This window comes from Choristoneura fumiferana, chromosome 28, assembly GCF_025370935.1.
Source record: "Choristoneura fumiferana chromosome 28, NRCan_CFum_1, whole genome shotgun sequence".
Taxonomy (NCBI): Eukaryota; Metazoa; Arthropoda; class Insecta; order Lepidoptera; family Tortricidae; genus Choristoneura; species Choristoneura fumiferana.
This window is the reverse complement of record NC_133499.1, coordinates 2,350,953-2,369,219: the sequence shown is the minus strand read 5'-3', so window position 1 is coordinate 2,369,219 and position 18,267 is coordinate 2,350,953. Positions and strand designations below refer to the sequence as shown.

At 36.8% G+C, this 18,267-nt stretch overlaps 1 protein-coding gene across 1 annotated transcript in view; it reads right to left on the bottom strand.

Moving 5' to 3' along the window:
* The window catches only part of LOC141443742 (uncharacterized), a 38,785-nt gene extending 21,479 nt beyond the window's left edge, over positions 1-17,306 (bottom strand). Inside the window, exons 1-3 of the mRNA XM_074109095.1 lie at positions 17,060-17,306; positions 10,789-11,831; positions 7,266-7,371 (exon numbers count right to left, since the gene is read on the bottom strand). Of these exons, the coding sequence (XP_073965196.1) occupies positions 7,266-7,371; positions 10,789-11,831; positions 17,060-17,122 (1,212 nt within the window). The 5' untranslated portion in view covers positions 17,123-17,306. The remainder of the gene's footprint in view (positions 1-7,265; positions 7,372-10,788; positions 11,832-17,059) is intronic.
* Positions 17,307-18,267: the final 961 nt, after the last annotated feature.

Sequence of the window (18,267 nt, the reverse complement as noted above, 5' to 3'; positions counted from 1 at the left end):
TAACAAACATACTCACTCACTCACTCACTCACTCACTCACTCACTCACAAACTTTCACATTTATAATATTAGTAGGATTTTATTATTTTTATACTGTGATATTATAACTGATTACATTTAGGTATTCGGTACGAACAAAACAAGTTTCTGATAAAAGTACCGGCCAAGTGCGAGTCGGATTCGTGCATAGACAGTATGTACCTACCTACTAATTTGCAGGTATCTTTGAAAATCCAGTGTTTGCAAAGTCCTGATCTTAGTCATAACCTAACCACTTACAAAACCCCCCATATTGTAATTTTAAAGTTCAAGTTCAATATGTCAAAAACGACTGAACCTATTTTAATGAACCACCGTAAAGAAACTCGCTTTCACGTCATAAAAACCGCATGGAAATCGGTCCATCCTTTTGAGAGCTACGATGTTACTAGTACAGACGGCGGCAAACTTAAATAACCCCTCTTTTGCGTCGGGGTAAAAATAATTATTTGTTATGCAAGGCTGGAAAGTAACTGTTTGGCACGAGTGCTTATATTGAAACCTGAGCAAGGGAAGGATTCTAGGATTGAACCACGAGCGAAGCGAGTGGTTCAAAAGAAGAATCCTGAGCGTAGTCGAGGGTTTCGAAGGCACGAGATGCTAAACAACTTTACGAGAAAAATAGTAGGTAGATGAAAGAAAATAAATTGAACACTCTTATAAATCAATTTCAGGTTACGCTAGCTAGCTTATGCCAGTGGCTTTTGCTAAATCTCAGAATTCTCGTCCCATAGAAATATGTCAAAATACATTCACGGTCTTGTCTTCATAAAAAGAGGGAATTTCGAAGTCCAAGTAAAAGTTCAGCTTTCTAGATCCAGGGTTTGGGTTGGACGTTGATAGTGAGTTAGCCAAGTACTATTTACATTTCATTATGCTAGTAGCTAAACCTACTCAAAGTTAAAATAATTATTATTAGAATTGGTAATATTGACATTGTTAACTTTTTCCCCTCCAGTAGGTGCATTCTGAATTTGATCACATATCTATCTATTTGTCGTTATGTTTGTGAATAAAGACGAAAAACTTATGTAATAGAACAAAATGTAAATAAATGTTATCTATTTTTTTGGTATTAATAAATAACAACAATAATAACAAGAATGAAAACACTAACGCATTTATATTAATGAAATAATTTATGACAAACCACGTTTCAGAACGTGTCATTGTGCTTTTTTTGCGGGTGCGTTTCCGAATCTCTTTTCATCATTTGATATCTATTTTTTTCTTGTTTGTTCTGTAACGTATTTTTTTTTGTAATTATAGACACATTTGGAATAATTTCAGAAAACTGAAATGAGTTTTATTATTACTAAATAAATGCTTAGTAATAAGAATGAAATAACAGATTTAAATATTACTTTAACAATGTATGACGAACTTTCTTTGTGTACACTTCTATATTCAACGCTTACTTCCTCAACCTCGTATCTACCCGAATTGTATACAATTAATCAACACTATCATACTTAACATAAAGATGATTCTAAAGCAATTTTGTGGCCAGATACGAGGTTGTGAAAGTAAGCGGTCGATATGTATTTTCAAGGGGGCACCCGTTCACGATAACGTTCGAATTTCAAACACTCTTTGCAGCCAAGAGGATAAAAAGCGATTTTCCACGCAAATTTCGAAGGATAAAGAAAGCTTTTTCGAGCTAGTGAGGTGAAATAGTAGATTATTGTCGTGGTCTGGAAGTAGGCAATTGCTGGCTGAGTATGAGTATTAAACGGACGAGCTTGCGAGTCCGTTTAACTAATACGAAGCCAGCAATTGCTTTTCCAGCCGAGACTAATATAAAGCTTTTCTCAAAAATGGTGAATAATTCTGAAATAGTATAAACTTTTTCTCAAAATATATTATAAAATTTAATTTTATTCCAATATTTTTCTTATGCTTTCCCGCCTTTTTTCATTAAAAATAAACTGCAGGTGTATTTTTCCACCGAAAACACCACAAGCTATTTCAGACCCAATAGAAAAAGTCCGGAGTTCCAACAAAATATCTGATACCGGCCATTAGACTTGGCTGTATACGACTTGTGCCAAAATTTCCATGGCCTTTTTAACTTTAAAAAAAAATGTGACTAATTGCAGGCGCGCTAATTCATTATTGTCGAGCTAGCGCGCCTGCAATCTTTTTAACTTTTTAATTTTTCGCTGACCATAAACTATGCACTTCACCTTCTGATATGTAAAGAATAATGTCAACTTTTACGGACATTTTTGAGAAAATAAGTTTTATTAAGGTTTCTTGCAAGCTATGCTTCAATAAAATCGGTTCAGCCGTTTTTGAGATTTTAACTTTGAAGCGATAATGTTTAGAAGTTTCCAACTTTTCTAATTTGTTCAGGTTATGATTTACGTAACCCTAAAAGTGTCGTAACATTATTCAAATGCTTATCGCTTGACATTAAAGTCAATGAAACAGCAATCAGTGGCACGTGGCGCTACATGCGAGCTTATATAAGACCTTATAGCTTTGTAATAAAGACTACAATTAAATGTGTTTACAAAAGCGCGGGGAATTCCCCGGGTAAGTCCCGGTATAGTTCAGCCGAGTTATTATTAACCTGAAACAGTAAGCCCGTATGTGTAGGGTTGTCAACTTTTTTTACAAGAAATAAAGTATACTTACGTCTGAGAAGGGAAATAAACAGTAAATATTTTAGAAAAATTGGTCAAGTGCGAGTCGGACTCGTACATGAAGGGTTCCGTAAACAGTTCAGTAAAACCATATCCGAAATACAAACTGAGACATGGATGCACAGTAAAACCAGAAAAGAGACCAGCGCTGGGAATCGAACCCAGATATGAGATATGTATGCATAGGAAAAAATTCGTGTCTAGATTCCTGTCCAGCGGTGGTGTAGGGGTTATAGCACTTAGCACGGATTGCTGAGGACCTGGGTTCAGCAATCCGTGCTGGCTTCAGCAAAGCCGCGGACGGACAGCCAGACAGACCGACAGACAGGCAGACAGACATGGCGAAACTATAAGGGTTCCGTTTTTGCCATTTTGGCTCCGGACCCCTAATAAGGAGGTAATTATTATTAAATTAATATTAGCAGATTCGTTCTAAACCACCACTATTGTGACAATTTATGCTGACTTACATACAGCCTTATTCATAAAAAGTTAGAGCCTCCTTGAAGGCCCGATGCTAAAAAACATGATTCATAAACGTCTGTTAGCGCTAATCAGTCGATCAAGGCTCTGCTAAAGTTAGAGGACCGTAGACCCTCCTTTATCTCCCTGCTAAGTCACAAAATGGCCGCCACAAGTTTGAACAGCTGACTTTGACAAGAGCAAAAAACCAAGATATATATAGTGAAGGCAGGGCTACGCAAAGATTAAAAAAAAACTGGAAAAATTATTTTCAGGAATTTGTATTTAAAAATCCTCTAAATTAGCAACAATAATCCATACTATCCATACTTCCATACTATATACTATATACTATTTAATATTATAAATGCGAAAGTAACTCTGTCTGTCTGTCTGTCTGTCTGTCTGTCTGTTACGCTTTCATGCCTAAACCGCTGAACCGATTTTGATGAAATTTGGTACAGAGATAGAATAGACCTTGGGAAAGAACATAGGCTATCTTTTATCGCGAAATAAAGGCTTTAAAGGGTTTAAATAGGGGGTGAAAGTTTATAAGGTGGAAGTTCGTCGCTGTCGAAGATAAAACCATGAAACTTTGCATTTAGGCACTTAATCCATACTATCCATACTATTTATACTAATCCATACTTCCATACTATAATAATATTATAAATGCGAAAGTAACTCTGTCTGTCTGTCTGTCTGTCTGTCTGTCTGTCTGTCTGTTACGCTTTCACGCCTAAACCGCTGAACCGATTTTGATGAAATTTGGTACAGAGATAGAATAGACCTTGGGAAAGAACATAGGCTATCTTTTATCGCGAAATAAAGGCTTTAAGGGGTTGAAATAGGGGGTGAAAGTTTATAAGGTGGAAGTTCGTCGCTGTCGAAGATAAAACCATGAAACTTTGCATTTCGGCACTTAATCCCTACTAATATTATAAATGCGAAAGTAACTCTGTCTGTCTGTCTGTCTGTCTGTCTGTCTGTCTGTCTGTTACCCTTTCACGTCGAAACCACTGAACCGATTTTGATGAAATTTGGTATATAGGTAGTTTGAACCCCAAGGATCAACATAGGATACCTTTTATTCCGGTAGAGGGCGCCACCGCGCGATAACCTAGATCCGCGCAGACGTAGTCGCGGGCATAAGCTAGTAAGAAATAAATCTAAAATTTGTTTGAGCTTTTGTTAAAATTCGATCTGTTAGGTGAAATAGGGGATGAAAGTTTATATGGAAGGTCGTCATTATGAATCTTTATTAAACTTGCCATTTCGGCACGTGATAAGAAGTAAATAGATATTTTTTCGCGCGTTTTTTAAACTCTTCCTTTGAGTGTGAAATAGAGGATGAAAGTTTATATGGAAGATCATCATTGTTGAAGATATGTCGATGAATCTCTATGAAACTTGGCATTTGGGCACGTGATAAGAGATAAATAGATATTCATTCGCGCGGTTTTTTTTTTAATTCTTCCTGTGAGGGGGTGAAATAGGGGATGAAAGTTTATATGGAAGATCGTCATTGTCGAAGATAAATCGATGGTTCTTTATGAAACTTGGCATTTCGGCACGTAAAACGGCACGCACGCACGGCACGTTTTTGAAAATTTTACCTGTGAGGTGATGTTAGCAGAGGGGATGATAGCAGGGGGGATGATGCAGTGTTAACAACAGTCAGACATGAAAAATTATAATTTTCAGATTTTTATTTTTTATTGTGCTACTATAAGAGCTCTTTATGCAAAATTCCAAGTTTCCAGGATAGCCGGTAGTACCCTATTACTTTTTCTGTTAAGGCGATTTACATGGAAACACCTTTTTAATGACTGTAGCTTTTGATTGCCTTGACTTAGAAGTTTGATTTTTCACAGCTTTCGGGACTATTAACCTGAGTTTAGGGTTTCAATTTCAACTAAATACCGATACTCCGCGCGTTTACGAGATAAAGGGTCTTGACCGACAGACGGACGGACGGACAGCAAAGTGATCCTATAAGGGTTCCATTTTTTCCTTTTGAGCTACGGAACCCTAAAAAGCATTTTTTCCGGCGCTTTAAAATTTTTACCTATTTATTACTTGAAAATATGGGGATGAAATTTCTTAAGGAATTCCAAACAAATACTATGAGTATATTTATCGGAAATATGTATAGCTATGCTTAGTAAAAATGCCGTCTTAATTATAATCCTACCCTCCTAACTTACAATAAAGGACGTAAGGTGTCAAGAGTCCACTATGAAGAATTAAGTACTCCTTATGTGTTGGCAGGGTAGAATACACGTCGTATTGTTAAAATGTGGCTTCCCGCAAAATATTTATGTTTTACTAAAGAACATGGATGGATGAATGGATGGATGGAAGAACAAAAAAAAAGTTTATATTTATAGCAATGTTTTTAAGTAGATTATTTTCAGTAAAACGTAGAAGTTTCTATGTGTTATTGGCAAAATGGGTATCCTAAATAAATAAAATACTTCCCAAAGTTACTATTCCACGCGGACGAAGTCGCGGGCAAAAGCTAGTTAACAATAAATATGAAAAAAAAATAGGATGATTAACATAATTATGGCTTTTTGCACAACATAAACATGCGAATCGGAAATGGCGGGAAAACAAACATCTCGCTTTTTATTTTTTTTCCTGCTAATTTGCTGTCACTGCTGTCAATTTTTAATTTAATTATCGATTAGGCCATTTTTTGTCTGATTTGTCAAGGTGGCCAACATAACGCGTCTAATCCGTCTATCAGCAGCTCAACAACTAGCAGACTGCTAGCAAGTGTTTATGAATCATACTTCTTGACAACCGTCTATTAAGCTTAATCAGTCTGCTAAGTAACAGACCGATCAAACCTCAATTAAGGTTTTTTTATGAATAAGACTGTTAGTGTGTGCTAGTGTTAGGCAATGTTGATGCTGAAAACAGTATTTTACATACTTTATTTTAGTTCAACAGTAAAAAGTATAATGTAGTGAAAAACAGTATAATACTGTTTTTAACAGTATAGTTGGCGTATATAATCTAACGTCGCGTCTAAACGACTGTACCCATTACTCCGTACCATACCATGACCGTAATAGGAATCTGTCAGGCACAAATAAGTATAATTCTTTGTATCGATAATCTAACCAACAAAAAGTTGGAAGTTGGAAAACCCCCGACTTTGTCACTTCAAAGTTCAATATTTCAAAATAAAAACAAGAGCGTGTCGTACACGCACGAAATAGGGTTCCGTAGCCATTACGAAAAAATTAAGTAATATTTTTCTAAGGATTTTGTATTTTATACGGAATTTTCCAAGTTTAGGTATATTTTATACCTTAGGCTGCTATTTACTCATAAACTACTAATAATTCTCAAGCAAATTTAGCCGTTATAGTTTTCCTTGAAAGTTTGATATACTTACTACCATCCTGAATTTTTTCAAATTTTTCCACCCACTGGTTTAGATTTTAGAGGGGGGGGGGGGACCGATTTCAATGAAAATTTGCACTTTTAAGTTTAATATTTCGCAAACAGATCACTGAATAGAAAAATTGTTTTAGCAACCCTTCAAGTTTTAAAAGACCTATCCAACGATACCCTACAAATTAGGGTTAGTCAAGAAAAAAAAATCACCCTCACTTTACGTCTATGGGAGTACAATACAATTTTTTTTTTTTACTTTTTTTATTGTACCACTGTCGGCGTGACTAATATGTATATTCATGTCAAATTACAGTTGTCTCGTACTAACGGTCTACCCGCGGACAGACAGACGGACAGACATGGCGAAACTATAAGGGTTCCTAGTTGTCAACGGAACCCTAAAAACCGCATTCAAATCAGTCCACCCGTTTAAGAGCTACGGTGCCACAGAGAGACACACAGCGGTCAAACTTAAAACAACCCTCTTTTTATGCCCGACGCAGAAAGAGGATGTTATACGTTTGACAGCTATGTGTGTCTGTGTATGTGTCTGTCGGTCTGTGGCACCGTAGCTCTTAAAAGGATTGTCCAATTGTAATGCGGTTTTTTTTAATTGAGAGCAGGTTTTCTAGCGATGGTTCTTAGACATAATGTTTTATCAAAATCGGTTCAGCCGTTTTTGATATATTGAACTTTTAAACTTACCATGCCGCCCGCGGGTTTGTCGACGGACTCGTGGCGCGCGCGCAGCGCCAGGCACTGCCGCCGGACCAGGTCGCGGTCGCTGTGCAGCACTGCGATGTGGAGCGGGCTGCAACCACACACACAACATTCAAAACATTCATTGGCGCGATGGCGTGCCGTGCATTGGGTCGCTTCGGGTGACACTCTTTACCGGCCCGGATAATACCCACATGGAAATACCGACCCTGTTTTTTAAGACCCCATGCCTATAACCTCACCTAACCAACAAAAAGTTGGAAACCCCCCACTTTGAGACTTCAAAGTTCAATATCTCAAAAACGGATGAACCGATTTTGATAAAACCATCGCTAGAAAAACTGCTTTCAATTAAAAAACCGGCCAAGAGCGTGTCGGACACGCCCAAAATAGGGTTCCGTAGCCATTACGAAAAAATTAAGTAATATTTTTCTAAGGATTTCGTATTGTGTACTGAATCTTCCAAGTTTAGGTATATTTTATACTTCTAAATATATAAAACTCAAAGGTGACTGACTGACATAGTGATCTATCAACGCACAGCCCAAACCACTGGACGGATCGGGCTGAAATTTGGCATGCAGATAGATGTTATGACGTAGGCATCCGCTAAGAAAGGATTTTTCGAAATTCCCACGGGATAGGGAATAAATGGGATTTATATTTTCACTTTGAAATGGCCTTATTTCCGTAACTATAATTATTAGAAACTTCAAATTTGACATGCAAGTAGGTAATAGAATAGGTACTATCAGCTAAAAACACTTTTCAGGATTTTACGAAATTCCCACGGGATAGTGAAGAAATGGGATTTGTATTTTCACTTTTAATTAATGACCCTATTTCCGTAACTATAATTATTAGGGACTTCAAATTTGGCGAAAAAGTAGATAATACTAACAGCTAAAAAAAAATTTCAGGATTTAGCAAAATTCCCACGGGATAGAGATAAAATGGGATTTATATTTTCACTTTGAAATGGCCCTACTTCCGTAACTATAATTATTAGAAACTTCAAATTTGGCATGCAAGTAGGTAATACTAACAGCTAAAAACGACTTTCAGGATTTTACGAAATTCCCACGGGATAGTGAATAAAAAGGATTTGTATTTTCACTTTCAATTATTGACCCTTTTACCGTAACTATAATTATTAGAGAGTTCAAACTTGGCGAGCAAGTAGGTAATACTAACAGCTAAAAACTATTTTCAGGATTTATCAAAATTCCTATGGGATAGGGAATAAAATGGTATTTATATTTTCGCTTCAAAGTGGCCCTAACTACGTAATTATAAATATTAAAGACTTCAAATTTGGCATGCAGGTAGATAATACTAATAGGTAAAAACTGTTTCAAAGATTTTCCGAATATCCTACGGGATAAAACGAATAAAGAGAATTTTATATACCAACTGAATCAGAAAACGCATAAGCTAATCCAATAAAACTGGGGACTGGAGATTTGGCAAAGTGATGTAAATCTGCTAACAATTATTTAGCAGTGACATCCTGCTCATCCTGGCGAGGACCGTCTCCGTAGAAGGGAACTCCTCAAAAGTTTATGGCACACGCAAAAGTTTTTACATAATTGTTAAATTTCAATGACAATGCGTTTATATTATATACACCGCCTGATGCTGCAGGCAGGGTCGTCTGCTGATGACGGAACTCCTCAAGGGCTGATAGCATAGATACGAAATTTTACATGTACGTTCAACGAGCTGACACAATTACTTTGCCCACCCGCGACCTTTATGCTTTAGCTATCTACTTTTGTGCCCATGCAATGTGTGTTCATGCAGTTCCTCCACCTCCACACTGTAAGAACACACAAATCACACAAATCCATCTATCACCACCACCACTTTACACTGACGCGTTTCGAACTCAACCAGAGCTCATTTTCAGAGCAACACAACCATTCAGCATGCTACGGTGTGAAATTTGGCATAGATGGACCTAAACTAATGCAGAGGTGCACTAGGGTGCACTACTTTACAATTTCTCGGGATATAATCCTATATGGTGTATGAAGTCGCGGGCAAAAGAAACGCGTAGTACTTTAACGTTTTCTAGAATTTCAACCCTGAATCAGCGAAGCAGGGCTTCAAAGCTGGTTAGAATCGTAATTAATTGCGTATGTACGTTGATTTTTGTATTACAAAATTTGCACCATCTGTCTAAAAGAAAATCTGTCCGTATTTGTATTTCCATGTAATCCTCCGAAAATTAATCAAATCACGAAAAAAGGATCGCAGAAAGTAAATGTATGTTACTCCAAATTTAAAGCGAGCGAAGCTGCGGGCAAAAGCTAGTTAGTAATAATTCTCAAGCAATCTTAGCCGCTATAATTTTCCTTGTAAATTTGATAAATTTACTACTATTCTGATATTTTCAAATTATTCGCAAAAACAGGGTTGTTATGTTTGACGCCAATGTCTGTCTGCCTATCTCGAAAAACATAAGCTAAAAACATAACCCTCCTTTGGGCAGTCGGGTAAAAACATTTTTACCCGACTCCCAGAAGGAGGGTTATTGTTATTAACTACAGTTGGTAAAAATCTTATCTTCTGACACATTTAGTTTTGTAGTAATTCATACAAGATATCTGATAAGCACTACCCCATTATCTGATAACAGTTTGTGAGTGCCAAGGATTTGCTAGTTCCTCGAAGTATCATCAAATTTCTTGGAAAGCGTGTGACTCCTCTACAAGACCAAGTGGACATGAAATATTACACAATTTAAGAAACTTTATCAGCACAATGTTACTAGTTTTTACAAGCTTTTCTTTAACTTGCCCTGTTTATTAATAGTATAATGTTGAAGAGGCTGAAAAGTAAGCAATAGATAAACAAGTTAGTTTGAAAGACGTACAGTCAGCAAAAAAAGCTTGTATTAAAAATGAAATTTTTACCAAAAACTTTATATTAAAATGCAATGTATGTTTAATGTAATGTATGTGCGGGTCAAATCTTGCAAGTCAAATATGACCTACTTTTAGTAGTCGGATCGTCTTGAGGCATACTTATGTAAATTGCGTGACAAGTAATTTATGTATGTTACATATAATTAGGTCCCTAGTTATGATAAGTCTAATGATACCTCACATGTTCAGATCCGTTTTAGCCATTTAGGCTACAGGCAGGATAATGTAACCAACATAGAAAAGAAATCCCTGACAATCATTTCAAAGTTCAATATCTCAATACACAATACCTCAATATACAGGTATAAATATATGTACATGTAAGCTTTTGGCCGCAGCTTTGCCCCCATGGAGTTTGGTTTATGGCGCGCTGCTCCCTCAGGAACTATTAATTTTTCTGGGATAAAAAGTAGTAGGTAGCAGTAGCCTAGCCTAGCAGTAGCCTTAGTCACTGTCTGGCCCATAAATTATCTCTATGCCAAAAATTATGTTGATCCATCACTCCGCATCAACATGAAAGAAGGACAAACACACACACTGTTGCATTATAATATCAGTATGGATTATGCTATACTCACTAATAACCATCCTCATTCTGCTGTAAACACATTTTAAAGTCTATGAATGCCTGGTGACACAGCAGCTTGATGCGCTCTTCACGAGTAACATTCTTCAAGATCTCTGGGGTAGCTATATGGAATTCATCTTCTGGTTTAACTGGTACCATAATAGATGTGCCGTCATATACTTTTATCAAGGAACAGGTCACCTTATTAATAGAACTTTGCGTATCTGCTTCTATATTACATTGACTGAGAAAATCTGGCATGAACGCAGAAGATAACGATGACATATTCCCAATACTTCCACAGGAGAAGTTACTGTCTTCATCCACAAAAGCTTTTATATCAGGCAGCTCTGTAAGGTTTTCTTCCTGTTCATTGTTTATTTCTTTTTTCAATTCCTCTTTTTTGCAAATATTGTCTATGTTGATGACACACTTTTTAACTTCCTTCTCTTCCTTGACCACGTATGGGGTGAACGGGTGCCTTCGTATTCTCTTTCGCTGCTTTAGTTTTCCAGCAACTTCAATATTTGACTCCAAGGTCTGGCTAGAACTGTCAATGCACTCTCTTTTGATGCTTTTAATATCTATGTCGGTCTGAGTAGCAGTGGTGCGATGCTTGGTTTGTGGTTTCAATAATGCTAGAATTCCACGCACTTTCGTTTCTTGGTTGAACAATGAACCTAAAGCGGATAGTACTGTGTCGTAATTATTTTGTCCAATAAGAGCACAGACGTCATCAGACGTCGTTTCGACACAGACGCCTTTCGACGTACACTTCGCGATCGTCCTACATGTTTTAGTTGCAATATTTACTTTGTTAACAATCAGTACCTGCTGGGACTCCCCTTTTAAAAAGTCACAGTTCGATGACTCGTAAATGACGTCTTCTTGGTATATTGGCCCTTTAGCTACTTTTAGGTTGGAAAGAATCAAGTTCGGCGTAATCCTATGAGGCGCTAAGACCATGTTTCTATTGTTAATGCCACTTATTATTATAGGCTTTATTATTACTTTCTTAGCATTCGGCATTTTGCTCGATTTATTCATAGCGCACTATTAAATTTCCTTTCACGATACAGGCCTAAAAACCTTCACTTCGCTAGTTCATTATTATTATCTATCTAATCAACACTAAACATTCACATTACGGTTTAACATCACAACTATTTCATTACGTATAAAACATCGATCAAAGTTTTCAGCTTTTAATCGAACGATCAGGACAATTTCATTACGACATATTAATCACAGTCCGGGTATCCCCCATTGTGGAAATACGGGAAATACACACATAGCACAGATTAGATTGAATGACAAGCCATTGCGTTTCATTTTACGTAAAGTATAGTCAAGCGACATACGTCGGTGAACGAATAATAATAGGTACTAGATTGTACCATGGACGCTCTCTCGTTCATCGTGCTTTTGAGCTGCAAGTGCTCAGTCCCGTTTAGTACCGATGTCATTTGTCCCTTTCTAATAGGGTGACAATAGGATTATGTGAGACAAGTTCAATCTTGCAATCTTCCTGTTACTTAATTGTATATAATAAACACTGAAGTTTTTCATTAGCTATGGAAAAATTCTTAGGGATTACGAAACAAATAGTACAAGTATCGATTTATTAATGTGAAATAATAAGTGCAGCGACTACATTTTTATTTGGCATCTACAACAGAAAGTCTTTTTTGTAAATATGTAAGCAACGAGTTAATAAAATTGCTTCTATTGAATTAATATGCCAATACAACAAATGACAATATCAACAAATTATGAAGAATCGTACGCCAATTTTCATTCGTGAAGGTTTTTTTTTTTAAATCGATCTAAAAAGTTATGGTTGTCTATCTCGCGAGAACTTTGCGATTTCCCCGGATAAAAGAAGCCCGTTTCAATTCAATCAGAGATGGTGTATGTAACGTACTTTCTATACAATTATTTTTTTTCTATCACGCGGGAATTATACTATGTCGCGTACGAAGTCGCGGGCAAAAGCTAGTTGTACGTAAATGAGATAGCGACATCTATTGAGAAGTAAACTAAATAAAAACATAATTTGTCTTCAACCACAGCTTCAAAAAAAATTAATAAACTAGCAATGCCGCGTTGAACATACCGCCCACCATGGACAAATTGGGTCTTAACAACCTACGGGAATTACCAAAATAAAAGCAGGAAGGTTCAAAGTGCCGACTGCACACGACTGAATTTTTGGTAAATTTTTGCTTCACGTGTACATTGCTGAGCCATTTTTGTCGCACTTGAACAAACCTGAATACTACAGGTTTCCTCATTATTTCAATTTAATAAACATAAAATTGTACGACATTAGTCGGAGAAATCTTGATTGACAATGACATGAAAGCAGGAGTAAAGTTAGGGGCTGACGAGGAAGGAGGTTGCAGCTTTTAGCAAATAGTTCATATCACTGTCACTTTAGCAAGGTATGCCGATCAAAACCCAGCACTAGTGCATCAATCACCTCACCAGAAGAATGTGAACATTGCTCTGCCATCATTGCTGCTGCGCCGGCCTCTCTCCGAAAAGCAATGATTCCTGCCGTCATAAAAGGCATCAAAGCTCAAGCTCTGATTGATACTGGGAGCTCAATTAGCTTCATCAATGAAGACTTCGCCAACCTCTGCCATCTGAAACGAAGCCCTTGCACTCAGACAGTATCAATGGCTTCTCTAACCCATACTTCTCAAGTCTGTGGCTCAACATGTCAGAACGTACAATAAGGTGACCACCGCTACGAAAAGATCAATTTATTGATAGTCAAGAACCTTTGCGCCGACTTTATCATAGGCCATGATGTCCTGGCGCTCCATTCGACTCTGGAGTTCGCTTTTGGAGGCTCTAAAGACGTGTTCAAAGTGTGCAGCGTTGCAGAGGCTTCAGTTCCTGCTGTACCGCTCTTCGCCAATGTGTCCCCTGATTGCAAGCCCATAGCAATTCGATCCCGTAGACACAGCCCTGAGGACCAGGCATTCATTGCGGATGAAGTAAATAAATTGCCAGAAGATGGCATCATTGAAGAGAGCCAATCTCCGTGGAGGGCGCAAGTGCTTGTAACTAAGAACGCAAATCACAAAAAGCGTTTAGTAATTGACTACTCCCAAACCGTCAATAGGTATACTCAACTTGACGCTTACCAGCTACCCAACATTGCGGAAATGGTAACAAAAGTCTCGAAGTACGCTGTTTTCAGTACCATCTATCTCCGAAGCGCCTATCATCAGGTCCCTATCCTCACCCACGAGAAACCCTTTACAGCTTTTGAAGCTTGCGGTAATTTGTACCAATTTCGGCGCATTCCATTTGGCGTAACTAACGGAGTAGCCAGTTTCCAAAGAACCGTCGATTGGCTCATCAGAAAAGAAGATCTCTCCGGTACATATGCTTACCTCGATGATATAACTGTTTTTGGCAATACCCAACAAGAACACGATATGAATTTGGAACGATTTTTACGGGCGGCTGACAAATATGGCCTACGGGAATGGGAATACGATACCATGGTGAAATAACTGGCACTTGAGGTATTCCATCTTAGGCCTCTAGGTTGGCAACGCATCTGCAATACCCTGGTGTTGCAGTTGTCTATGGGCGTTGGTGATCTCTTACCATCAGGAGACCCACTTGCTCGTTTTCCATCCAGTCGAATAAAAATAAAAAATAAAAACCAACATGGCTCACAAGTTCTGGTCAAGTGCTAACGAAAAGATTTGATCGTAAGAACAAATACCAGCCTTTAGTAGAAGAGGTCGAACTAATACAGTCAAACCCCGACTATTCGTTTGTCCGATTACAAGACGGACGAGAGACAACGGTGTCAAATCGACACCTTGCCCCTATCGGAGAGAATACCGGTGAAAGACTTGAAATCCTAGAAACGAATCGAACGCCACCAAGCTCGCCGATTCGTGCAGAAGAAATGAACAACTCTGCTCCCTATAGCCCACCTATGCAGTCTCAAACATCAAACCCTCACTCTCCTGAATCGCCAGTACCTTTCCCTTTCCCTGCACAAGCCCCAGCAACTACGCAACAGAATCCTGCTTCAAGCACCACTCCACCACGCGTAGAAGCTTCACCTCCTGTTCTAAGAACATCGAGTAGAACTCGAAACCTGCCTCGATATCTTCAAGACTATAGTGTGGGAGAATGACGTGATATGAACAATTTGCTAAAAGCTTTTTTTTTTTTTTATACGACTGGATGGCAAACGAGCAAGTGGGTCTCCTGATGGTAAGAGATCACCACCGCCCATAAACATCTACAAACCAGGGGAATTGCAGATGCGTTGCCAAGTGCCAACCTAGAGGCCTAAGATGGGATACCTCAAGTGCCAGTAATTTCACCGGCTGTCTTACTCTCCACGCCGAAACACAACAGTGCAAGCACTGCTGCTTCACGGCAGGATTAGCAAGCTGCAACCGCCTTCCTCGTCAGCCTCTAACTTTACTCCTGCTTTCATGTCATTGTCAATCAAGATTTCTCCGATTAATGTCGTACAATTTTATGTTTATTAAAACCTGAATACTACAGGTTTCCTCATTATTTCATTCGGGAAACTGTAATAATAGTACAACCGTAAGGACACTACAAGAATTCATGGTCAACATAGTTGTTGTGTTGGGACGCGGGGAGGATTATATTTTATTATTTTAAAATTAAATGGGAGATAAATTAAACACGTCTTGTGCAGTTCCTTGTCGGTCGTCCATTGACAATATTTTCATTTTTTTTTTAATAAACCTCTATTGGACCATATACAATATTACATGCCTTCTAAAAAAAAAAATTGACATTAATGACATTTGAGTGACATTTTCATATTTATCATTTTGACATTGTTAATTTATTAGGACAGAAAAGCCATATTTTAAAAGAGAAGAAGACATTTTTAATTAAAATTTATAAATTATAAATTGAATTATTCAATTCAATAAATTACAATACAATTCAATTCAACATCTTACTCATATTAAAAATAATTACCCGGATAACTCACGTCTTAAATCGAGTTTAGCTGGCTAATCCGTAGCCCTTCGTCTTCGTCGTCATATATAGTTTTTTAGTGTTAAGCTATGTTATGTCATTGTACAATAAAATATCGTCACAAATCCAGTTTCTTTGTTTGTTTAAATAATCTTCCTCTAGAGCTATATCTCAACTCAGGTGTATTGCTACTGACCGCAATATGCATCATTTCAGGTAAGTTTTGTACACTACTAGAGTTAGAGTTTGACTGTATATCTGATGGAGACATGACTAATTGATATTCAGATAAAAATTTGATATCTTGACCGTCCTCATTGACTTCTATAAATAATGGAGACTGTAAAGTATCAGTCTCGAAACACGAGCTAGAAGTTGGATTATGATTGAAAGATTATTTGACAAATTATTTTGATCACTTGATGGACTCAATACATTATTCATTCGATGGACTTTTTAAGTTTTCCTTATTTAAAGAACTTATTATATTATTTGACTGACTCGACTCAACAGGCATAAAAGTATCGTTCATAGAATTTGTCTTGGAATTATTACTTTGACTTTAATTTATACAATTTAATCATATGGCGTAAAACATTAAACAATTACAATAAAGAAAGAAAGTACAAACTAGTGATAAATACAATTTATACAATTTGACACTTGATTTTTTGCATTAATTAAATAATTTGCAATAAAATAACGATATTTCACATTATCCTTCCCCTTCAAATAATTTTCATACTGGCTTGAGCATTGACTTTTAGACTCAATTTCATCATTTGACTTTGACTTATGTTTACTGACTCTAAATGTTCGACTTGATTGTTCAGACTGTGACCCCGACATTGTTTGACTGTTAATGTTTACAAGACTGTGATTATGACCATTTGACTTATTAATAATAATAATAATAATAATATTTCTTTCATAATAATAAGCCACTTATTACTATTTTACAATAGGTATGTAAAACTAAGTTAAATGCGCATGTCAGGAGCCATTGGGTAAGACCTCTGCCCTTCATGATAGGATAACCTGTGTTATGAATGTCAGTGGTTTGGTATTGGAACACTTAATGTTAAAAAGGTAATATGAAAATTTTCACAATGACTTCATCATTTGACTGTGATAGACATGACTTAGACAACTTAATATGTTGTGTATTTCTTCTATATATTGTACCATTTTCACCTTTCACTAGGTATGACCTAGGAAAGTTTGCTTATCTGTGTTTGCTGTTTGTTATCCTTTTGACCACGCTAGATCTTTAGGACTTTTCTTATAATATACTTCATTATGTGGATGAAATTCTTTAGGTTCACTAGCACTTTTATCATTATATGACTTTCTTTTTTCCATTATTTCAGACATCTTTTATATGATCAGAAAATTTGACAATTTTAGGTTTCAAATTATTAGTTTTTATAGTTAATTTAGTTCTTAGTATTCTCAACATAAGTAGTTCAGATGGAGACTAATTTTCCCCTAGAAGTTGTTCTATAATACTGTAATAGACCTATATAGAAAATATATTTTTTATTATTTTTACAGAACTTTCTGCATGACCATTGGACCTTGGCAAGTGTGGACTAAATGTAATGTGCTCTATATCCCAGACCTTTGTGAACTTTTGGAACTCTTGAGAATTGTATGGAGGACCTCCATCACTCACAAGTTGCAGCAGGATTCCATGTCGAGCAAAAATTGACTTTAAATGAGTTATGACTGTTTGGCTGCGATGATCAGTGTTTAAATGAGCTATTTCAATATAATTAGAATACTAGTCCACTACCAGAAGATATTTTTTATTATTATAATCAAATAAATCTGTAGCTATTTTTTGCCATGGCAAAATTGGCTGTTCATGACTTAATAATGTTTCTTTTGTTTTATTTGAACTGTATGTTATACAAGCTTTACACTGTCTTATTTTCATTTCAATATCATGCTCACTGATTTCTCATAGCAAAACCTTCCTGTTTGAGGTGCTGAGGTGAAATGATACTTTTTAATAAAAAAATATTTAACAAAAAATTAAAACCGACTCCAAAAAAAAAAAAAAAATAACAAAAAATGGAACCGACTACAAAACCCTTGAAAATATTTTTCTAGGTAAGTAGGTACGTACTAGCTCGAAGTCGGTGACTCAGCACGACCCAGCAGGAGGGATTGAAACCCCTAGGTATGTAGGTGAGGTAGACGACTATTGTGAATTGTCCCACTCCTGCTGGCTCGTGCTGAGTCACCGACTTCGAGCTAGTACGTACCTACTTACCTAGAAAAATATTTTCAAGGGTTTTGTAGTCGGTTCCATTTTTTGTTATTTTTTTATTTTTTTGGAGTCGGTTTTAATTTTTTGTTAAATTTTTTTGTCTTATATTATTCTTGATCAGGCGAAGGGATATATTCCTCCCAAATCTTATTCTTCAGGGAAAGTCTTTAAAAGGAGATTTTACAGCTAGGTACATGAATTCGCTCTAGG